The following is a 25,067-nucleotide window of genomic DNA, read 5'->3' on the forward strand; positions in this document are numbered from 1 at the left end:
ATAAGGAGGGATAGGACCAGGCATTTAACAGGAAATAGGTTTTTATTCTAGAAATTTAAGTGCGGTATATTTTTTTTCAGCTTGCCGGCATTGTCGTGGAAGACAATTCTAGTTTGGTTCCAGTTCTCCATCCAGACCACCAGCATTGATATTTGTATATTGATTATTAGTGATAGCCAAGTGACTGCAGGAAGCAAAATTGTTTGGCAGGCTGTTTTCCTTTTAAACTAACATTTTTATTTTTTTTAAACATAATTCAATGCAGCATTACAGACAAGAAAAACCACAGTCTCTTTACACAAAATCAAAGAGTGCTTTTTTTTTTTTGGAGTGTACAAAACAAACCTATGCATGACAGGTTCATGGAAAGATCCCAGAAAAGAACAAAACCAAAAATAACAAAAGGCTAAAATGTTATTTTAAGTGCTTCTTATTTAAGATTGTGCCCCAGGTTGTCCCATCCCAAGCCCTGCACACTGAGCCATTATTCTGGCCCCTGCAATTATATTCCGGTGCTTTGCAGCTGGGCAGACTGAGACACGTTGAATTCACTCTGGTTCCAAGTTCACTCCTTTTGATTTCTGCATCAGATCAGGAAAACCTAATTTTGCAACAGTAGAAAGTTTTACAGGAGCAGTAAGACTGGATTCCTTTACTAAATAAGCTACAAAGTTCTTAAATCATAGAAGTTTCTAAAGTCACATCAGTATCATCCTTGACTGGCCTGCAGGGATTTGACCTGATTGACAGAAGGTCTGGTTGCCCAGTAGGAAAGAACTCATGCATCCACAAACTTCCTGCCCCTGCTAGGTTAGAGATCCGAGAGCCAAATTTGACCTTCAAACACCACCTTATCATAGTCCTGCACTCCCATTAAACTATCAACTTGGTGTAACATAGTAATCTGCACTACAAACATATTGAATTTTTAGAGTATGAAGATTTACTAAATAATTCTAAGTTACACTGCAATCTCCATTCTGCTAGCATAGCTAAGCTTTTTAAAATTAAAGAAAAATCTGTTTAAGCTACGCCTACTCTCAAGTACTGCATTGCTTTCACAACCATGATAGAAATAGTACAAACAGGAGATATTAAACTTACTGAAGACTCAGCTGTTGAAAATAGTGCTGCCATTTTTCCTCTAATCATATGAGGAGGCAGACTTGACATTTAACTACTTCCTCAAGGAGTATACAATGAACAACAAGTATTGCTACAGGATTAGGACTTCATTGTAATAATTTAGATCATTTCAGCTTTTGCTTCAGGTATAGTTACCTCAAATCTTTCTTTCACTGCAAAAAAGGAACTCATATTAACTGTTTGTATCACCTGACTGAATTTACTCCCACAGTGGTACAGTCCTACAAGCTTATCAAATACACATTTGTCAGACTTTAAGAGTAGCTTACTGTTGATCTGTCAGAGAGGTTGCCTTGTCGTATATATTCTATTGCGGCCTCAATTGAGGTTAGACAGTATCCCAATTCATCCTTCACTGAACTGCAAAGCCTGAAGTTCTTTATGTAACTCAAGTTGGCCATCCTGAAATAAAAAATTAAAGCCATGAACCACTAAAAATAAGAGAACACTAGCCTGACACATCTTAATACTACAACCCATCTTAGGCAATCCAGGCAGACATAGGTGTGGGTTAAGAAAAAGCTTCTAGTAGGATTGTTAGGCTAGCAATACTATGGCTGTTCTGAGCTTTGTAGATTGATCAAAACTCTACTTATCTCTTAACTATTCAATGAAAAGTTATTAATTGGATATAAGGAACAGGAAGGACAGCAGCAAGATATTGTTTCACACATTTCAAACATGTTAATGTTTCAAGCACCATAAGCACCAGTGTAAAGTGATAGCTACATACTAAAGGAAAAATGCTAATCTCTAAGATACGGGGTACACCAACACTAAAATTCAGTTCAGGTACAGGTAGAACATTTAAATATATTTTACTGATAGTGGGGAGAGAAACACAATGGTATAGGCTCACAGCAAGCAATTAAGCATTCAAATCTAGTTTCTCTATATGAAATGTATCAAACATCTCAAAGCTGCATGAAGGTTTCACAGCTCCAAACACAGATGAGGAAGGACCAGTCTGTGAAGTCTGTATTGACATGCAAATTTGGTATAGAGATGGCCTTCCATTACAACTTTTTTCTAGGCTGAGAATTAAAACAGAAAAGACAGCACTTGAATTCCTGACAGGTCCTTAACTCAGTCACATCTGTAATACATCTCTGCTGTTTGTCCTACTAAAAATAGTACCAAATTCAGTACCAAGTTATCTGCTGCAAGATACACACGTTTTTGTGAGCCAGCAATCGTTTTTGAGATGTTTTGAGCCACTCGGATCTTACGTAGCTTGATGTAGCCTGGATTCCTGCTGGGAGCTTCACCGAGCATCTTGGCAGCTGTAGCTGCATTACATCAGCCCCTCTTACACTTTCAGTAAGTTATTACTGCATGTTCAGAAACATTTGCCCCTACAGCAGCATTACATACATATAAGATGATATGATGGAGCTCTGTATAGCCAAAATATATTTACATACCAGTTTGGGATTTCTGTTTTTACAAGTAAATACAGCAAGACAGAGAGAAGATCATCTGCACACATGGTTTCCATGTTAACTAAAAAGAGAATTTACATCTGATGTTAGTCATGTCATGGTTCAAATCAAGAGCAATACCTATAAATGGAGTTCTGCCTCCTAAGACTAAGGGCCAGCTCTTACTAGTAGAGAATACATTGAGTAACGAAAAGGAGCCCTTCCAACATTCTCAATCTCCCTCTAAAATAGACTGCCAGGAGCCAAAAACAAACAGTTTGTACTATACAAATTTAAATCTTTTCCTAGCGTCCCCTCCCTTCCTATACAGAAAGAGCCAGACCACTAGCTCAAGACTTCTGAAATTCTTCAGGGCAAAAACTACCCTCTAAGTTGATACACTTTTCCATAACCCAGGAGTCTTCCTGAAGAAAGGAAGAGATGAAGTAGGGAAAGCATAAGTTCACTGTACTACTCCGTTTGCTTAGTGGAAGTATCTTCTCTCTCCAGGCTAGATAAAATAAACACCAGGTTAAGAGGTCCATGCTTTCCTATCACAGAATCATTTCTGTAATCCATGGTAGCACTTTGAATGCAGCATATAGAAGGTTTGTTTGTCCACCACACACACACCCACATTTTGCAAAATACACATCTCGAGTACCTATTTCAAGATTATCAAGGAGCATGGACCAATAGGGAAGAATGATGTAGTAGTGATCCTCAGTGTTTAAAATGGATCACTCAATTCTTCTGCATGAGAAAGTATCCTAGCACATGCAAGCTTCTCACATGCTCTAGCTAAAACATATATAAGCTAACCAAGTACCACCACCTCACCCCATTAGAAACAATGCTGAAGTGTCTATCTTGCCTCCATTTTGCTTTGTTTAGAGACCTGCACGGCAGACCCCAGTCTAATTGTGTTTAATCCACAAGTGCTATTCAAACAGCTGTTTATATACGAAAGTGCTTTGTGTGTACTGGTTAAGAAAAAAGTTTAAAAATAAGTTATTAATTCACTAATTACTGACCTCTTTGGCTAGGAGATTGCATAATAATTTGTACCACTTTTCGTAGACAAAGTAGCTTCTGTTGAGGGGAAGTGCATTTGTTCAACTGACCCAGTTCTCGCTTTGCACGTGGTATATTAAAACTACAAAATAATTTGAAAGAAATGGTTAGCATACAGAGTTCCTGTGCAGGATGTCCAAAACCTAAGTTTTAACTTATTCAGAGCTGAAATGAAGAATGGTATTAAAATATTTCCACCTCTACTCCAAGTACACTTGCATTTCTGTACTCTGCACATGGAGAGTGAAGCCTAAGAACATAACAGCAAAGGCGATAACTATCAACACAAAGACTGCCCTAAAATTACACTTGCAAAGCTTTACTTTTCCACCTCCAAGGAATAAAGTATAAGAAAACTTGTTGTTGTCTGAAGGAAGACCCTTTTTGGCTGGCCTGAGACCTCTTTAAGACAGGATCTCAGTGACTCCTCAGAGTCCACAATCATCTCTCTCACCTGAACTCAGGCTTCACTCCAATGTCTTTCTGCTGCAGGTCTTGAAGGCTCCTCGTGATTTTGTTAAAAGCAGCATCCTAACCAATAGAAAGGAAACAGTTTTTTAAAATGCATTAGATTAATGTAACTAATCTTTAACAATCAAACAAACTTACCTCACTTGCCTCAATAGTCCCCACATATTTAAAGACTAGATCATAAATAGCATGGTGGATATACATCTGTAGAAAAAAAACACAGTACTTTAGGCATGAAAGGGAGAGTTAAAAATAGCTTGCTAATTACTTTCCTTCATTTCAGATGCTTACTTCAACTGCTTGTTTAATCAGATTCATCTGCTCTTCTTGCTTTGCAAGCATCTTCTAGAAAAGGAAAGCCATACAAACAGTAAGTGAAAGTTAGATGATTTATTGCTTAAGTAACAATATGGACTATGTATTTAGTGGAGTAAGTGTTTACCAAGTGCGAATCTCTCAAAAGATGCTGGAGACATTTGGTATAAAGTGCATTGACAGAATCCTGGCAGAGGAGAAGAGAAAAAGCGTTCAGATTCAGGTTAATCTGACTTGAAGCAACAAAGCATAAATAAGCAAAGAAAGGAAGTCTTCCCTGCCTTAGAAGTGGGCACTATGGTAAAATTTTTAGATAGAAAAATTGCTTTTACCTAATAGTTAAGATGTGGTAATTCATAATTAAGAATTCTTTCTCCCTTCCCACCTTCTCAACTCGACTACTCTGACATAGAAAAGCTCAGTAAGACAAAGATATCCAAAGCAGTGAAGTGAATTATATTTAGTAAATTAAACATCAAGAAGCAAGATACTGACTATGTAGTGGCGGAGGCTTTTCCTTTCATGTTCTTTAAATGTTCTATAGAAAGAACCTATGTATTTATCAAATCTCTCACAGTGCCTTCCCAAGAATTCTCTAACATCTTCAATATTTTTAAGAGAATAGGAGTTTGACGAAGCTGTAGATTCACCTAAAATGAAAGCCAAGAATTAACACATAGGTTTAATATGTATGCATGGCAAAGTACTTTCTGTCCCTACATACACAGTCAACTTCTGTGCAATGAAATACTAATTCAGCTTACTATACCTTTAACTGACGATACTGCTTGTACTTGAAAGAATTTAAATACATCACATTTAGAGTAGGCTCTCTTGATTATGTCAAGTATTTATTTGGAATAGCGAAAACTGATTTCACACACTTTTTTACGCTGGGGGAGTCTATTGCCACATACACAACTTATAATCTGGGTGCAAGTCAAGCTTGAAAGTAGAAAAGCACATTACAGTATTGACTGAATGCCCATGCAGAAGTCAGTGTGCTCTAAGAGAGCTGTAAAAATTCCATCTTGGGTTTTTACATAACCTATTCTTTATTTAGGCACACTTCCTCTGAATGGGAGAGCAAAGTCACTTCATATAAACATTAAACCAAATCCACTTTCCTTCTGAATAAGACAATTGGATCCCTCACTTAAAATTCATATTGCTTTTCCAAAAATTTTTTTCTAGGCAAGTCTTTCATTTGCAATCAAAGGCAGCCAACTAATAACAGGCTTAGATCTCATCCATTTCAAATTGCTTTTGAAATTACAAATTACCTCATTTCTGAAAGACTGCTATACAACTACAACAAGTAATGGCCAAAAAAGGAACACCACAAGAATAATTTTTTATATTTAGATTAATATTTACAGAATTTAAGCCTATATGTATGCCAGCTATTTTTTTTTTCAGAACAACTTTCATACTTCCCTCACTACTATTTTCACACTACCCTGGTATTACTTCACTTCATCATCATTTGTTTCAAATAGATATTCTTATGTATTTAAGAAGACTAGATGTTTTTATTTCAGAAAAAGCATATGTTTTAAGAAGCTTCTGTTCCTTTTAATTAGTAAACACAGATTGTTATAGAAATTCACAAGGAAATCCCATTACATTCACAGCTTTAATAATAGCCTTGGAAATAGTGTTCCAGCCTTATCAAGAGCACTTTCAGTACTAGGACAAAAATTAACACATTCAACTTCATGAGACAGACCACCACCAGAAGAGCTGCTACTAACTATGCCATACAACCTCTAGCTACTGATGAAGCCATCATGAAAGAATTTACCTCTCCATTTTTTGTGCATCCACCTTGCATCTCAAGACACGTGTCATATTTAAGACTAAATCCCTTCTTTAAGCATTCAGCACTAAACTAAACATTGCTAAAAAAATCATGCTGGATCAAGTATTCCACAGATTATTTTTAGTGCCGAGACTGGGGCATAGACCCTACAGAACTAGGTTTGTCTGGCAGCAACTTAATATTTCTCTCCAGCAGCCTACCAACATCCACCCCAGCAGGCTAATAAATGCCAAGAGCTTTCAACCAAGCCAACGCTCTTCAGAATGAAGGAAATGTATTAAGCATATCAAACATACTAACTTGCTCACTGTGCAAATGAGACCACCAAGTTAACACTTCAATACATACTTGAGCTTTCTGTTTTTTCCAATGGATGAGCTATGCACAATATACTAAAGCTTTCTTCTTTTTCATTGTAAAATGTTTCCTCAAAAAGAACAGGTACTGAGAGATGATAATTAAAACCAGTCCCTAAAATGATGAGGTTTCCTTGTATGAAGATCTCCTGAAACAAAACAAAAACCAGATCAAGTGTAAAACTCCATCAGAAGAAAATTACTCTTTGGTTTCTCCATTGCATAGTTACATTTCCAGGAAGAGAATCTTGCAAGACAAGAAAGCCCCAGACTGAAGAGATTTCATGTTCTCATGCTGTGTAGACACTGAAACAAAGACTCCTTCAGTCTACAATGGCTAGCTAAACCTTGCTTATACCTACTTTCCTTACAAGTCTACTACTAGAGGAGGTTTCAGACAATGTCTAAGGTCTAAGTGACTATTTGCAGATTTTAGAGCACTTTTAGTAGAAGGGAAATTGAAAAACAACTTAGAATTGGGGCCTAAGTGCAGCTTCAGAAAAACACCACACATCTTGTCTACATTTCTCATGCTCAGCTTTATCTTCTCAAGCAACTCCCATAGGAAGATCTAGATGACAGCCTGCAAGTACATGCAAGATCTCAGACTATACTGCAAAGCTACAAGTGAAAAAAAAATGTGATCCTATGCAGTGTTAGCACTGGTTATCATGGCATGCTGCTACATTAGTCAGTTTCTGCTCTACTTGCTGAACTGAATTAATACATCAGGCCTCAGATACAACTCTATACCACCATAATTTTGTCTCGAGCCTTGGTGAACTTGCATCTGCATACAATATAGGCAGGCTACTATTTGCTGGAAAGCTAGAGAGACAGTTCTTAACTAAGTGATAAAGGCCCTTCTGCCACACAACAAAATTCCTAACAGCCACAAGACACAGATAAATTGACAAAAGCTGCTTTGCCAAAGTAGTAAGCTGAAATCAGAAGCGGTGTTACCATCTGAACAGAACAACTATTCTTGTGTACATGCCAAAATACAGCTTTTGCTAGAAAGCAGTATATCCCTGGGAACTTTGGCTTAGATGGCCAACATACTACTTTTGCCAGTTAGCTCTAACTCCTAGCTACCTCTCCTGTAACCATTAGTTCACATAATCAGTCATCAACTGCAGTGAATCATTTATTGGAGCGTCCCCAAGCTACATTCAGATATGAAAACAGAAATACCTTTCCATTTAAGGTCTGAAAATTTTCTTCTAGTGGCTTCAGAACATAAGATTCAAACTGGCAGGTAGAAAGAGTGTTGCTTGAAAGACTTCCTTTGCATGGGACCAACACCTAAAAAAGTTAGATCATGCTTTAGAGAGAAGTGCCATGTATCACCAGCTAAACACCAATAGCTTTTGCCCTTCAGAGGCAAGCAATTGAATCTGGGTGATAGACATTTACTAGCAAATGTATAACAACTATAGGTGCTTTTGTTTCAATAAAGAAAAAGGAAAGGTCATTGATAGACACAGTCTGGTGATTAACCTAGAAGTTTCATTTAGTGACTTACCTGAAAAAGGATGACAGATGTATCTGAAGCAAAGAATACTAAGAGAAGGAGATTAATCTTAAAGTTACTTAGCACCAGTCACCTGAATGACTTAAAATTAGGCAGCTAGTAAAAGTGAAGTATATTTTCAAACTAAAATGAAAATCCATCAGAAAGAAGAAAAAATCTAACATAAGAAATATCTTGGGTTTACTGCACACCAACAGATTGGCAATTTAAGACAAATTCTTAATTAGAAAGCAACACATTATGAATACAACAAACACTGTATACATCACAAAAAGAAATATATCTCGTTGTCAAGGAAGAAATAAGCATGAAGCAAGTGGTTCTTTCAGTACTCAGCTTTCAGAAACGGTGTTAGAATACAGACTGAACGGGTGAACTGACTACATTACCATCTTAAGTAATACACAATTGAAAGAACCCTGTCCAATTTAAGGCTTAATTTTATAAGCATGTAACAATAACTCGAGTTTCAGAGTCGCCACATACTTAATTTTGGATGAAAACTAATTGCAGAATACCCAGATTAGAATCCTTAAGGACTGGAGTTTTTATTCCAGCTCAGTTTAATGGTTTTATTTTGCTATGTAAAATGCTGTTAGAAATGAGTGATTGTCTGTCCACCAGGGATTTCAAAAGGTCAATCCCATTTTAACTTACAACTGGGAGAATATGTAACTTTAGTCCACAGCAAAGAAAATAAGCTTCCTGTAAAGTTTAGCAACAACACCAACTTTGACTTTTTACTACCATGCAATATATCAAGAGGCCTGTATTAGTAAATAACAAGCAACTTAAACTAAAAGTTGCTCTGGTTCACTTCAAAGTTTTGTGGGCTTGCACTAATCTTTACATGTGTCATAACAGGCATACGATGTAAATACATATAGCTATTATTTAATAAGCGGCTTTATAATGTACTTATTTATACTTACAATACCATGGAGCTCTGCAACTTTGCTGCATAGGTCAGGACGCCGCTTCTGAATGGCCAAATAAAAGGGATTTTTCAAGATATCTTCATCATACATAGCCATATGGACTTCAGATATTCCAAGGAGATTTTCTAAAATACATATGGAGAATGGTTAATGTATCATACGTGGTATCTGTTAAAGCATAATATTTGGGAATACCTAGGGGGCAGTTTGATTCCTCTTGTCTAAAATGAAAAAGCAGTTTCAGGTCTTGATGTAAGCAGCCAATGGCATGCTTAACTAATAAGAAGGTAGCTATAATCACTCAGAAAGATTATTTGCCATGAATATCCATTTCCAATTACATAGTTATCCTCATAATGTCTGCTTAGGCCTTCCAGGTGTCGGAGTCTAACAACACATGATATATTTGGAGAAAATTTAGGAGATGAGAAGTTAAGATCTACATTATTACCACTTTCCTATACAAGCTAACTTGCACTGCTAAGGTCTAAGGTCTAAAACGAACTTGCACTGCTAAGGTCTAAAACAAGCCAAGAGACTGGAATTAACAGTAGATTCTACTGCATCACAGGACATTGATGCTTTTGCAGTATGCTCATGTAAGTCTTAAGACTCACCTGTGTAAGGATTACCGACTGACACACATCAATGAGACAGATAGCGTAACAGGAACCCTTGTGTAAGGCAATCCTCAACTTTCCAGGGAAAGTTATAGGAAAGAGGTACATCAAGGAGATATGAATATCCATGTCATAATTAAAAAGTCACTGTGAAATCCATCATTTGTGGTCATCTCTTCTCCCATGGAAAAAGTCTCAGTGATCTGAGGTCAGGCTGATGCATAACATTTGGCAAAACGGTAGGCAAAAAAGTGACTGGAGACAGAAAACCTGACCTGTAGGCACTGGAAAAGCTATCACAAGGTGTGTCACAGGGAAAAGATGATCTCTAGAGGCACTAGACCCTCAGCTGCCTGCTTCCTCGATTCTAATTCTCTATAAAAAACTATGACACATCCTAGACACAAGGGCAGGAAAAACCCTAACAAGTCCCTTCTGGAATAACTTCAGAATTATTTTATTCAGAAGAATTAACAGGCTTACAAGTGCTTAATTAACTAGTCCATTCTGTGTCTTTTCCCCTCATCCAGCTTCCCTTAGGCATCAACAGAAGTCACATGATTTCCTCACACAATTTCAGCTATATGTCCTAGGAGAGGGTAAGAGCAGCAGCAGAACTTTAATTTGAGCAAGCCACCATTACACAATCCGTATTCCCCCATTTTCTTAAATGTAGAATTATATCTAGCACTTATTTGCTCAGTGTGAGCTTCTTATGCTTTTTTTGTAGCACTTGTAGTATCTTACTACCTAATGCTGTACCAGTACTAAAAAGGCCTTTCTCTGTAGATCATGGAAGAGACATGAAACCATTGTACGGCAGTTTAATAGGGTGGAAAAACATACACCCAACTCCCACAGATTTTTAGACAGCCCTTCAGCTTCAGCTATGCTATTAGCTGATCTACAGTCTGTTAACTGATCTACATTCTGGTCCCTCCTTATAACTAGGCACAAGGAGAGCTCCCTTAGAGAGCTAAACACAAACATGATCAGCTAAAGCTGCAAGCCATTTCCACTGTAAAGTTATCACCAGTTACTTACAGCTTGGACAACCTCAGCCTGAACCACTGAAGTCTGGCAGTGGCAGATTAACTGCCTCAAGCAGAGTATTCCTGTGAAGTTGCAGATAAAATGATACATCTGCTTTCAAAACATACAATAAAACTAACAGCTTCTATGAAAGAAAACTAATTCAGTGGTCCCAAAACATTGTTGTTTGAAGCACAGAATTGAAGCTTGCTTACACAAAGGGGAAGAAAATGTTTGCTCATTGACACCTTCAAAAGGCTGGCCAAGTTCAGTAATTACGAGACTTCAAATCTAGAAGTAGTACAGCTTTGCACAAGATCTGTCCTACCACGGTGCCTTGGTAAACAGGATGATCACCAGTAATTCCACAGCTGATGATTGCTATAAACACTTCCTGGCAGGCAGCTGCAATCCAAGTTGAAGCTGCAGGCTTCCTCAGCCAGTGGTGGGGGAAGAAGAAAAGGCAGCGCAAGCCCAGTGGCAGGTCTGCTGCAGGAACGCAGGTATCTCATCACTGATCCACACAATATCAAGGCTAAGACAGAGCTTAATAAGCAGGACTAGTTAGCTACAAAAAAAACCTTGACTGCTGAACAGCTGGCTAGGCCACAATTCCCAGTAAGATCTTAAATTACTGCAGCTTACAGTCCAAACGTGAATCAGTGACAATTTATTATATATAATAAGTCAAGAACCACACAGGGTTGTATGTACACACGTGCACAGCCTGCAAAATAGTCTGCCACAACAACACTTATTTTGGAGTCCTACATCCTTTTTTGGGTGCTGCACTTCAGAGGAGATGAACTGTCATAGAATCTGAAGTGGAAAGGCAAGAAAGCCCTGAAAGCAAGATCCAAAACATGAAATGCAGTGCTGCTGTTTATGCTGAAGGAACTGCATGAAACAGGCAAGAGTTTTTTTCCCCAGATGGATCAAGCTCTCAGTGAAGGGCATTTTTTCCACATCAGTAGAAGTAAGCCTTAGCTGAAGAACACAGATTACAGATCAGGAACACCTTTCAAAAGGGAAGATAAACACATGTTTTAGATTGTTTGGCAAAGCTATCAAGTCTCTTGTGTTGTAAATCTTTAAGAACCTGTTAGGCAAACCTGCACTAGAGGTGATAATGGACATTGTGAGGCTAGGAAGCTAGATTACACTGTTTCTCAAGGCACTTTCCAAATCAAGCTTTTATTAATGTAGTTGGCCCACTGAGGCATCTTCATCTGCCTTTGTATTTGGTGAATTCATGTTCAGTGTCTGGTCAAGCAGTAGATAAGACTGCCATGACCCTCCCCAAGACAGTGATGGAGAAGATATTAGCATGCCATGTGCTGCGTCAGGGAAAAGAGCACATTGACACAAGAAGGCAACCAAGCAGGAGACTGCAGAGACAAAACTGCAGTGCACAAGTGCTTCCAATTGCTATAGTTATATTGCCACTTTTTCAGCTTAGCAAATCTTTAAGTCCAAAGAGTTCTTCCTGTAATAGGAAGGGGAAGAGAACACATTCCACAAATCTTCCTCATCCAGAAACCTGTATCTCACCATCAAAAAACTCATAAGCTTTGTCTAGAAAGGAATTAAACCAAACATTTCATTCCCTGGCAAAAGAGGTCGAAGAGATTTATGGGAGGAGAGGAGCTCCCACAGAAAACCTAAGCTTATGAAGCTTGCTGTCTACGTGATTGATGTAGCTCTTAAATCACTGCCTGCACCTGAAAAAAAAAAAAAACACAAGCAACTAGAGTACTTTAAGAATTATTTCAGTTGACAGATCATCACAGGAAGAGCTTGAAATTATAATCTTCAGTTCCTGGTTCATGAGTTACACACCACAAATAACTGGTTTTAAAACACTTAGCAGCAGCCATGTAGATTCTTTTACTATAGAACTACTGACAGCGTTGAATTGCACTTGCGAGCTCCAGCAAGAAGTGGAAAGAAACTGCAAACATTGAATTCTAGCACTTTAGCTACTGCAGTGCAATAAGATGCCATCAACATGCTGTACCCCAATAAGGAAGCTACAACTTGTAGCTCATATGGGTATTTGTCCCCCACCTTGAGCAGAAGCAGACTGCAAACTCTGAACTGTTCACCACATGCATGCTCCTACACAGCAGGAAATCACCACAAGCCAAATTAGTACTGTTTTGAGAATCACAATTCTGAATTTCCTTCCCTTTTCTCTCTCCCTTACCCCTGCATTTGCTTAGTGCTACAGCAGTGGATAGCTATCGCATCCGATTAAAATGTGGGTATGAAAAAGGGTGGAATACTTAACTGAAACAGGAGAGTTACTATATTCACTTGGACCTCCTTCACCTATCTATCCACAGCATTCTTCAGAGAGACAGAAGTACGGATGTATAAGCCATCTACAATTTAAGTAATTACAGAAAAACAAGGGACTTTATACTAAACTTAAATAGATTAAGTCTACAGAATCAAAAGAGTACATTAAAGCTTCCCCAAATTTTGGCTCAGACATTTTTGAGATTAAGTCAATTTCTTTCCACCCCAAAAGTTAAATGCATTTGAAAACACTGGCTAATGCATTGCTGTAATTCTAGGAATGCATTAGAATACTCCATTGAGAGTTTGTTGGCAGAACACAACATCCAACTTCAACCTAATTTAACTTGGGGGGGGCAGTGCCAGGGGGCATACAGACTTATTTTTCTAGTTGCATGTTGGACAGCTTTAGATTTACTAACATTACAAAAGCAGGAAATGTACAAAGCCTTATACACATTACCAGAACTGTTTAATGCTTAACAGAAAGCCCACTAAAAATTGTCATAAGCCATATTCACTGTGAAGTTTATTAAATTCTATCATGCTGAGCTGTAAAGCAATACACAAGTACTAATGTCATATAAAAGGTTTAAATGGAATCACTTAAGTGTGTGGCTTCATGCCTGTAAACACAGAAATAGCTCAAACTGCTGGAAGAACAGAAGCTAGCTGATCAGAGAATCTAATAAGTGTCATGTTACTGTTTTAAAAAACCCATAATCATAACCTTAAAACAGCCAAATCCTTTCTAGATTAAGAGTAGAGTGATAATTCTAATGATATGACTAATGATACAAGGGATAGCTAAAGTGAAAAACATCCCATGGAATCTAAGCACATCACTGTTTTCCCCAAAACACTGGAAAAGAAGTCTTATGACTTTTGGTACTTAAAATAAGTAGGATTTAACTATGACTGTTTATTTTGTCATTGATGGTGTTTTCCTTTAGAGATGGTCAAGTGAGGTACCTTTTACAGACCTATCAGGTTTCAGTTCCTTTTAAGAAACATTTTGAAATTTAGAAAAACAGCCATTGAAGTAGAAGATGTCATTGTCTTTGCATTGTTACTTGGTAGTTACATCACGTCCACAGTCAAGTTTTACACTATTTACTCAATTCTTAGGCACATCATCTTCTGAATGTCCTGCTATACCACTATTAAAGACTTAACAAAACATAGCACAGAGAAAATGCCTTTCATAACAGAATTAGGGATTCCATATACAAACACCTCATATTCAATGTTGAACAGTATAAGATTCTGTGTTTTCACCAAGGCATTTTAATAATACTTTGGCAGAGGAAAGACAGTAAAACAGCTACCAAAGTCGGTAAAAATTAGCCTAGTTCAGTAACCTGAAATCTCTCCAGAAGAGCAAGTTAGGATATTACACCGGGATGCTAACATCAAGTACATCAGTGTCCGCTCCACAAAAGTCCAGCTACAAAGAAGCAGAATGCCATGTTCTCCAAAATCTTCAACACCAGATCCATTAGCGTGTCATGTTCAAGAAGCATGAATTCACTGAATTTTACTTGCATAGCAATACTGTGAAGTTTCACTCCTCCTTAGCTTCACGTGATTACATCAATTTCATCTCAGCTTGCAGACTCTACAACAACTAAGGCATAGTAAACCAGTAACTAGAATACCACTTGCTGAAAGGCTCAAAATAATGAGAAAAATCAGAACAAGCAGCAACTTATTACTCAAAAGATGTTTAGCTTAGAGTAGCAGACAGACATTTCTGATAAAGTTTGTATACATATTTAGCACACTAGCAAACTGCAGAGCTCCGCAAAAAGAGAGGAAGCAATTGTTCCCCAGTTCTAAATGCCTTAAATTTCTTTTTTTCTGTAAAAAAAAAAAAGAAAGATGCTCTTTAAGACCACCACTTGTCAGCAAGAACAGTTGAAGCTAAGCATATCTTAAAGCACTCTGCAAGCAAACAGGAATCTAACAGTGGAATTTAACTAGTGTCAGTCCAAATAAAAATCTAGTTACCACTTCAGCCACTGTTTTACCTGCACTATTACTCCTCATACTTACTCCACTTCCAAGCAAAGGTTACAATCTGGACTTGAGCCCTCAAATCAGCATTCACTTAAAATAAAAAGATCCTTTCTCTGTTTCTGAGCACAAAAGAAACCTTGCTCCCTCTCCTAAGGGGTGAACACTGAGCATCTTATGAAAAACAGCTGAGAGAGATGTTCCAGTGCACCTTGCTCACCACAAGGGAGCGAAGGAGGAAACAATCTATTCCTACCCCTTTTAGATTCAGCTGCAGCTTGTACTGATTTTGTGAAAGTGAACTCTCAGAATAACACCTCTGAATTATCAGGTTATAGTGGTGAATTTGCATCAGTCAGCTCAAGGCTTCCTATCAACCAGGGAAAAACTAAGTTTTATGATCCCAGAACACCAGCCTGACAGCAATGGAACAGGGTCTGGAAAGGAGGGGTCAGCAGCATTCCAGGAAGATGCTCATTTCTCTCAGCATCTCCCCTTCAGACACATATTTCTTTCAGTGCAGGGTTAAGAGCTGGCACAGGATCTCATGATTTTTGTTTTGTCTCTGATCAACACCCCCCACACCCTTTTTAGGCCTAACAACTCTGGCTCGCCTAACCCCTGCTCCCACCCTCCCCAGACAGGCCTCCCCCAGAGACCCTACGGCACCTGCCAGCACCAGGAGCACTGTGCAGATCGGTTTCTGTCAGTTCCTCATGCAGCTTTTCATTATGAACTCCACCTCATAAGCTCTAAAACTGAGCTCGTTCTTAAAAAAGCAGTATAAGATTCACCCTTTGCATTTTAACAGTGTATTTGCACCATAGTTTGATGTGGACACATTCTTACTTGGCTCAGACTTGAGGCCAAAGAACATACTGGCTTGACTTTCCACAGTCAATCTTTCTTTCCTCCAGAGAAAGTACGTTTTAATACGAGTGGCTCATCCTTCAACAGGCAGGCTTTCCACTTTTATCCAGTCACTTCCACTGATTTTTGAGATAATCTTACTTGTCATCAGCCAAGTATTAGCAACAAGCTGCATTCTCCCCTCCATAACAGAATAGAGACTAGATTCCCAATTCTCAATTCTTGCAGGTTTAGAAATCCACCAGAGTAGCTGCAAAGAATTTTCATTCTTTGGCTTACCACTATTAAAGCTGCGTTAAATTCTCAGATGGGGAGCCCTGAGCTACTCACAAGCAAGCCCTGGGACAGAGTGCAGAGAGTACTGATCAGTGAGCCAAGTAAACAATTACATGGAACATGTTTAGAGGAAAAACATTAACAGAAAGTACAAAGTTCCCAAAACAGCTTCTCAAACAAGGATGCTTCCTCCAAATATTAGTGAGGTGGACACCTCCTCAGGCTTGCAGAGGTGTCAGCACATGCACATTTTTGGAGGGGGGAACAAAAACTAGAGTTGAAATACAAGGATAAACACTGTTTTATTTAAGCCAATTATGTTGATCCTTTAGGTAGAGGCAAGACAGTGGTATAATTCCCCAGCCTGTATACTGAGGGTGCAGTGGGCCCGAACACTGTGCTGCTGAGATGTGGGCCACAGAAGCTAACGCCGTTTCTTGAGTACAGAGTTACAGACCACCACCAGTCACAGCAGACCACATAAGGTTGATATCAACTATCGACTCCACAACCAGCAGCAAGTCCGCAAAGAAACCAAGTACACAAGGTCAGACCCAGCACAGGCCACCCACAAATACAAGGGGACTGAAGCCAGCAACCCTGTACCCCATTTACCTTAGTTTGGATTGTCCTTAGACCAGACAACTGGACAGGAATTTAATCCATTCTCTGTGCATCTCAATAGGAAAACCAAGTCCTTGCAGGCCAGCACCAAGTCTTACCTCATCATTGCAAGAAACTTAAACATCAGACCATTACTAGAACATCTTAGTTATGAAAAATGTTGTAGAATTACACTAGTTCCCTCCTTTAGGGAGCAGAGCAAGCATAAGGAAAGTTGGAACACAATTCAGCAGATAAGTTCTTCTAACTAGCAAAATAAATTATTTTAACCACCACTGGTGTTTTGATGCTACATAATGCAGCATACACCAGCCCGAGATAATTAAGAGCTTCCTGACAGTCAACGCCATGACACAGACACACCAGTCTAACATTCTTCCATGATACAAATTAAGATTCTTGCTATGGATCAAATCCTCAAGCCACTTTACCAGCAAAATGCTTAGCAGAAAGCAAATCATAGAATAGTTATTGAAGGAAGTTGCGTAGTGTTATCAGGGGGAGAGAGGGGTCGATGTCATGTTACACTTTCACCGTATCCCATCCTTATTTTCCTTCCTCATCTCACAGCGCCTTCAACCTTTACCAGGCCACAGCATTCTACAGACCAAATTCAGTATATGAGCTCACTCCAAAAGCAAGCCCATCAGGCAAGGCTTACCAACCATTTAAACAAAACAGACTTGTATTTACCTAAAATTCTACTTAAAAGTCTATTAAAACAAGGATATAGCATTTAACAAGTAGTGATGTTCAAGAGGCATCACGGAATACTTTGCAAACATTTTTAAGGTTACTGGAATAGGAAGAATATGGTCATTAACATCTATTGCAAGAAAGCCTTTCCACAGAACCAGGAAAAATATTTCTCCTCCTACTCATTATGCTGCTTCCTAACTCACTTCTAAGGATTTTTACACTCCATCCCAATAGTTTTCCCAGGACAATACTTCAGCTAGGCAGCATCTTCTTTGAAAGCAGTATCAAGGTTTGGATTTTCAGAACATTACACCTGTCTGACAAACTACAACTGAATTTTAAGAGTTTCCACAATCTACCTGAATTGGATAATTGCATGCAGCCGAACTTAATTTAGAACTAATCTAATAACAGCTTCTTTCTTCCCACGTGACACACCTGAAGATGTATTTAGGCATTATCTGATACAGATTATAACTGCTGCTACTTTCAGGTTTAAGTAGTCACATGCTCCCAAAACAATACCCCCTCCCTCCCCTTTTCAGCTACTTTCAGAGACAGTTTCAAGATTCTGATGTGCCACAATGAACAGTAACTTCAGTGATATGTGGCAGACTTTAAACACAGCTACTATACACACACACACAAATATGGATAATTTAGTTTGCAATAAGCTTAACACTCAAGTCACACAGGACTCCAGATTCAAACCCAGAGCTAATCCTTTTTCCACCTGACAATGATTAAGCAATTATAAGACTTCACTTACAATCAGGTCAAAATCATCCTGTGTTTCTTTTTTCCTACAAGGAAACAGGCATTATTGATTCACTGCTTCTAGGCTACCAACACACAAATTGGTAGAGCGCTACTCAGTTTACTCTGTAGTAACTTGGCAATCTACAGAAGTTAAAAGGCAGTTTTTTCCACAGGTGGCAACCTGCAGCAGAAGTTACATCTGGCTTAAAATTAGGGCCAAAATTAAGGCAGAACAACAGAAAACAGTCAGTGGAGTCTGAGCTACCAAGATCCAGAAGAAGGAACATACTCTAGACAAGACTGTTGAGGCTGGGCTCAGCACCAGAAAGCCAGTCTGCCTGGACTCTGCTCCTCATAGCAAGTTATCTTGCTCACAGCACACGCTGCGCTACAGGGGTGCCATGACAAGGGAAAGGTCATGCTCCCCCTTCTCACAGGAGTATGCCTTCACATCTTTCTCAAGTTACTGTATCAGAAAACCACTCAGTTACCCACAAACGTTGGGGCATGTGTAGTAGCATATGTTATGATAAGCAAGTTCTCCATAAGTCCACTTTAGCAAAGACACATCATGTGCTAGAGACAACATAGTTTAGTTTACCACGTAGCACTCAACATCATCAATTCTGTTCTTCTAGAAGGTTCAGATGTATCTATAAACACAGCCTAGCACCCATCACTAATCCCTGTATTGTACTTCAGCACGCTCACAAGGGTAGTCTGTGAAGCTTTGTTTCTGCTAGTGAGGAACTGGTGCATTCCCTGCACTTTCTGATGTGTAATTGCTCGACTTGAGCTAACTGCAGACATTCTGGGTCGCACACCTGCACTTCCCATTGGCCTTCTTCAAAAACCGTGCAGAAGGCAACGACGCCACGAGCTCTTTCCCCCAGCACTGCCCTGCGGTGCCTGCAACGCGCCGGGACACCCGCCGCACCGCTGTGAAGTCTGGCTGGAGTCTGACAGCACCAACCTGGCGTAAATAACCTATATAGCTGGGGTTACGCGAAGTTCAACAGCACATTAAATGCTTCTGGCACTTTACCCTGGTGAAGGAGCGGGACGGCAGGCAGGTGCCAGCGAGACCCCGGGCACTGACAAGTGCCGTCCGGTCGTGCGGCCGGGGGTGCCGCCAGGCCGGCGGGCGCCCGAAGGGCACGGGAGCAAGCACGGCCCGGCCCCCGCCGCAGGCCCCTGCGGGCTCGGCGCCGCAGCCCCATCCCGGGAGCAGGCCGCGGCCCAGGCCGGCAGAGCCCCCGCCCGCCCCACGGCGGCCAGGCCGCGGCCGAGCCGCTCCCGGCGCACGGCAGGCGAGGGCGGGCGCGCCCTGCCCTCCCCCCCGTCACGGAGGGGCGGGAGGGCCCGGCCGGGACCACGCCGGCGGCGGGGCGGCGGCTGCCCCGCGGGCCGGGCCGGGCGGCTCCCTCGAGCAGGTCCCGCAGCCGCGCGCTCCCCTCGGCGCGGCGGGAAGCCGCCCGAGGCGCGGCCCGGGGGCGCCCAGGCGGGAGCGCTACTTACACCGACAGCACCGGCCCCTTCCTCCCCGGCCGCTGGCGGCCCACCCCCCCGCCGCTCCGCGCCTCAGCCAAGCCCTACCGGGATCCAGGGCGGGCCCGGCGCGGCGGCGGCGCCGCGCGAAGCCAATGGCCGGGCGCCGGCGGGGAGCGAGCGAGGAGCCGGGCGGGCGCCGCGGGGTCGGAGCCTGCGGAGGCGGAGCCTGCGAGGGCTTATAGGGCCGGGCCGGGCCGCGCCCCGGAGGCCGCGGGCGCTCCCCGCGCCGCGCCATGTGACGCGGCGGGCGCCCAGCTGGGACGAGTTCGGGGAGAGTGGCGGCGGCGGGGCCCCGGCCGACGGGGACCGCCGGCTCCCCGGCCTCCCTTCGCGACAGCTGTATCCTTCGCCTATTTTTTTTTCCCCCCTCGGTGTTCGGCACTTTTCAAAAAGCGGCGCCCGATCGCGGGAAGCCCCGGCCGCCGTTCGGCGCGGTGCGGAATGAGCCGCCCCGCTCCCGCTGCGGGGTGGCAGTAGCCGGCGGGGGGCGATGCCGCCCGCCCCCCGGGGCTCCCCGCAGCCCCCCCGGGCTCCCGGAGGCGCCGGCGCCGCCTGAGCAGCCGGCGGGGACGCGAGGCGGGTGAAGGGCGGCGAACGGCTGCGTGACCGCCCGCCATGCGTGCGGGCAGCCTCCGGCTCCGGCAGCTCCCCGGTCCCGGCGCCGGGTGAGCGGGGCGGCGCGGCTGCAGGGCGGAGCGGCGGGGACGCAGCCCCGCGCCGCCGCCGGGATCATGATGAAGGAGGAGTGCAAAGCGCTGCTGGACGCCCTCAGCAAGGTGACCGCCTGCTACCGGCACATGGTGCTGACCATCGGCGGCACCTCGGACTCCCAGAACCTGCGGGAGGAGCTCAAGAAGACGCGGCAGAAAGCCCAGGAGCTAGCGGTGGCCAACAGGAACAAGCTCACCGCGGTGCTGAAGGACAAAACCGTGAGTAAGGAAGATAAAGCCGAGTTCGAGAGGCTATGGGTGATTTTCTCCACGTGCCTAGAGATCCTGGAGATCGACATGAGGCGAGCCCTGGAGCTGGGCCACGAGTTCCCGCTAAACGTCCCCAAAAAGCACCTGATCCAGACGGGCATGAGCGGGGGAACCTCTGGCGTGGCCGCCAGGGCGATGAGCGTCCAGAACATGAAATACGAGGCTGAGCACAATATAGACGTGGTGGATTTGAAGGACCTCGAGAACGAAATCAACCAGGTAGGGGAGATGATGTACGAGATGGAAATGAAGGTCAATGTCCCCCAGTGGACAGTAGAGGCTAAGCAAGACCCAGGTGCTGAACTAAAATCCACCATCAGCGTGGGCGCTTCTTCTATTGGCATGATCTCTGTGGAGGAAAATAAATCCTTCTGCGATATCAGCAAAGTCCTAGCTGGGATTATTTTCTCCGCTGTGCTCATTATCGCTATTGTCCTGGCAGTGTGCGTGGTAAAACTCTCTTAGGGCGCTGCAGGCTCCGTCTCCAGCCTGTCCCTGGAGTGTGTCACGCCTCACCTTTGATTCCAAAACGGGTCACTTGGATGAGAATTTAAACCTAGCACTTGAAAAAACAAAGCAAAACTTTTGCCTCTCAGTATCCTAAAATGCACGATTTGTTTCTTCTTGCTTTTGGAAGAAGAGAGATGCAAATCAGCCTGCAGAATAGGATGTCTTCATCTGCTGGACTTGTAACGGTTAACTGTGAAGTATCAGGGTATTATCACTCCTGGCTATAACAGGGATTTGTCTGCTATTAATAGATCACTGTTCTCAGAAGCCTGGATTTTTTGTTCTTGAATAGGCTCTGGTGTTTGCTGCTGGTCACTGTTTACAGTATTTGAGAGTAATACAAATTTGGAGGCTAACACAGGCGTTTTGTCCGACAAAGTGAGCAGAATACTTTTTTTTTTTTTTCATCAAGTACACAAAATGTTGTTTCAGTGGAGGAAAAGGGGAAGGATGAAAACCCCAATTAAAGAATGTAAGCAACCTCTATTTTAGATTAGTTAAATGGTTGGGGAGGGGGGAGGTGTGGAGGAGGATGGAGAAAACAGAACAAGCAATGTTTGATACCAAATACTGTTTGTTGATTTAGACTGGATTGTACAGAACCCAGTTGCATGCGTTGGCAGAGCATACACGAATGACTAACGCCTTTCCAAATCCAGAGGGAAAAAAAGGGGGAGTTGCACATTCAGAAAACTACTAGCAAGCCTCGTGGTTCTCATCCACATGTACCACGATTTTGTCCTCCCCTGCAGAAAGGCTGATTCTTGCCACTGGTTCAAATTTTTCTTTCTGTAGAAGCAAACAGTTTGCACTTCACAATTAACTATGAAAATAGGAGCAATGAATCTACCCACAGCAGAAGCAGTAATTTTTGAAATAGATTTTGGCAAACAAAAATGATGTGGAGTTAAAGCAGACCTTTCTAATAATCCAAAAAGAGATTCTCCTCTCATGTTGACAGGCAGGGACTGATGCCTGTATATCTACAGTCACATTTATGCAAGCTCCTGAATTCTTCGGAGAAATCCAGAGAAAGTTAAAAATGTGTCTGGGTTTCATCTCTCATTCATGCCCGATTAATCATTTGGGAAACAGGAAGCCTGTAGGATTGGTCCAGTTTGATACACTGTAATTTTGGGAGGTAAATGCAAGAGCAGCATAAAACTTTCCAGTGCTTCCCTATGAAATTGTCAACATTTAAATGTAAAATCGGGGGGACAAACACTACCTTTGCAGAGAAGCTCTATAATACAATGTTTTGTAAAAGGACCTATGTATTATGGTATTTATTATGTAACTTCTGGAAATATCATCTGTTGCTGTGAGCACCCACTATCTGTTCAAGAATGCTTGGTACATACTTTATAGTGCCATAGGTGTATAAGGCACTCCACAGGCAAATATAAAGACCCTGTAACACTGGGGTTTTAATAAGTTATTATTCTTGTGCATTGATTATTATGGACACATTATCAAAAAGTAACGATCGGACATGTTTTGTGAAGTTACTAGACAATACTCTTCATGCTTGTTAAATAAAATTACATTGACAACACTCATAAACAGCTAATATTTTGGAGTTAAGAACTAAAAATACTTTGAAAAACAGCAGCAAACAGTTTATTCTTTAAAATTTAAGAGAACTGGATTTGGGGAGGAAAAATGTGTGACAAATTTGAATCTGGTCACTTGTAGGTGAGAAAAAAAATAACATAGGTGAGGAAAAACAGTAAGTGGAGGCCTGAATTAAAGGCTGTAGACTACCATTACGTTGAAGGATAACGCGAGTTCTGCACATTGATCCAGTCTAGCTCCATTCTCGTGGGAATGCACAGTTTTATAAGACAACTCCACATTCCGTTCTATTGTATTTCACTCATTCCATAGGATGTGTTTTATATGAAGTTAATCTAGGTTCGTAGAGATCCCCAGCAGCATTCTAACAAAGTCAAGCCTGTATTTATCGGTGCTACTGTTTCAGTCTGTCTAGACAAGGTGTAATTGCTGTGTGTTGACTTAAATGAGATGATCTCCTTCACAATCATATTGAGAAAATATATTTATGGAAAATACAGCAAAAGCTGCAGGAGAATGTACATATTTGGATTGCCACCACTAGTCACTAAGGATTTGTCGGTATTTTCACTCTTTGCACTCTCCTTAGTTCACAGGAAGGTGGATAAGAAGTTGGACTCTATTCTGTGCTTCTTGAAAAGTCCATGTTCCTTTTGAAATCAGATCGTTTAACCACATGTTCTGAAAACCCAAGTAATGCAAGTCTGGTTTCTAGTGGAAAAGTAAATGGTAACACCTACAGCATTCATTATCTTGGTATCCTGAAGTGGGTATACTGTTTATCAACGGTTAGTTGTGTAGAGGAATTTTTAAGAATAGGTAATCTCATCTTCAAAAGCAAGCCTCAGTGAGTTAGTAAACTGTAAATTTTCAGTCCGTTGCATTTTTTTGAATTTGGATTTTTGGATACAGGACTCAAAAGAATTAATGTAAGTAGCCTGTAATTACCTAAGTCTTGCTTCATTATGAATATGCACACAATTAGTATTTAAAGGATTGGACCTTGGAAAAATAATGTCTTTTCAAATCTTAAGACAAAGCTGGCTGCAGATTTATTCATCATTATTTTGTTCCTAAAAATCTGTATCATCTTATATTTAGGCTATCTGAAATGAAAAGATTAAGCAGAATTCTAACAGAGGATTGGCACCATCTAAATGGATAATGTTCCTGCCATTAATCTCCTATACTTGATACAAGTGTGCACTCAATGTGACAGAGTTCAGGCACAACAGCACACAATCAAAACAAGATGAAACACCATTGCCCAAAAGTACTGATGCTTCTTTTAAATTAAGGAATAAAGAGACATTGTAGATTTGCAGTCTTCATTTTTTTCCCCACTGAAATGCAACTGGAAGGAGACTGGAAATGCTACTTTTGTAAGTGAAAAATGGGAAGTCAAACTTCAAAATACTCTATATTTAAATAGCATGATGAAAATACAAATACTCTCATGCTGATCAGTGAATGAGAATGTTATTGTGTTTTCAGTACAAAAGATGATGGTCATTGCTTAATTTTAATGTTGTTCTACTTCAGTTCTTTTGTCTTTATTCACAGGATACACACGTTACATTTACTGTATACTAAAATCTTACTCCTGACTTGAATTACACTGGTTTTGCGTGTGCATGGGTGGTATTTTCTACACTTGGAATAATTCAGACTTGTTACTGTCACTATTTATTTAACTTAAAATAAAGTACATTCTTCTAACTTACTGGTTGGCTTGCAGCAGTAATTAAAAGCAAACAATAACTGGAATATTAATACAGCTTGTTAGTAAGCTCTTCTAAACAAAAAGTTCCTATTTCAACCACAGGAATGAAAGTAACATGCTAAGCCCTCTCATTACAGTTTTCTTTACATAAATGCACCCTTCTCAAGCTCCTAAAGTTGAACATAGTGATTCATACTGCAAGGGAATCAGCAGTCTGAAAAGTCAAGGAATCTCTGCCTTAGGAAGCAGCTACAATAACATTTAGGATAACAGGGATGACATTGCCTTCAGCACTGCTTGTTCAGCGTTGTTGAGTAAAGTACAGAACCATTGGCTTGGGCAACTGAAAACTAGAGAACATATTAGACTAGACTAACGTATTAGATCCTCACTGTGTTAGGATCCAAATTCTGCCCCCCTTCAGCCAGCAATGCTTGCATTTACTTTAGCAAAA

General features: G+C 41.2%; 2 protein-coding genes across 3 annotated transcripts in view; one reads left to right on the forward strand and one right to left on the reverse strand.

Annotated features, from left to right (window-relative positions):
- ANKRD27 (ankyrin repeat domain 27) overlaps positions 1-25,067 on the reverse strand; it is a 58,521-nt gene that overhangs the window by 27,035 nt on the left and 6,419 nt on the right. Inside the window, exons 1-12 of one of the 2 annotated variants that reach the window (XM_082320937.1) lie at positions 19,871-19,951; positions 9,072-9,202; positions 7,800-7,910; positions 6,598-6,754; positions 4,923-5,077; positions 4,555-4,614; positions 4,404-4,457; positions 4,251-4,316; positions 4,096-4,172; positions 3,602-3,723; positions 2,571-2,649; positions 1,416-1,548 (exon numbers count right to left, since the gene is read on the reverse strand). In XM_082320937.1, the coding sequence (XP_082177063.1) occupies positions 1,416-1,548; positions 2,571-2,649; positions 3,602-3,723; positions 4,096-4,172; positions 4,251-4,316; positions 4,404-4,457; positions 4,555-4,614; positions 4,923-5,077; positions 6,598-6,754; positions 7,800-7,910; positions 9,072-9,173 (1,116 nt within the window). In that variant the 5' untranslated portion in view covers positions 9,174-9,202; positions 19,871-19,951. Of the gene's footprint in view, positions 1-1,415; positions 1,549-2,570; positions 2,650-3,601; positions 3,724-4,095; positions 4,173-4,250; positions 4,317-4,403; positions 4,458-4,554; positions 4,615-4,922; positions 5,078-6,597; positions 6,755-7,799; positions 7,911-9,071; positions 9,203-19,870; positions 19,952-25,067 lie in introns of those variants that run through there. The other variant, XM_082320936.1, reaches the window with a different exon arrangement.
- On the forward strand, positions 20,532-22,013 carry RGS9BP (regulator of G protein signaling 9 binding protein). Its single transcript, XM_082319236.1, has one exon. It carries the CDS (start codon positions 20,557-20,559, stop codon positions 21,268-21,270), a length of 714 nt encoding a protein of 237 aa, XP_082175362.1. The 5' UTR covers positions 20,532-20,556; the 3' UTR covers positions 21,271-22,013.

This window comes from Platalea leucorodia (genome assembly GCF_965183815.1).
Source record: "Platalea leucorodia genome assembly, chromosome: 8".
Lineage (NCBI taxonomy): Eukaryota > Metazoa > Chordata > Aves > Pelecaniformes > Threskiornithidae > Platalea > Platalea leucorodia.

Coding starts and splice junctions, on each gene's coding strand:
- RGS9BP (XM_082319236.1), top strand. CDS start 20,557: ATGATGAAGGAGGAGTGCAAAGCGCTGCTGGACGCCCTCAGCAAGGTG.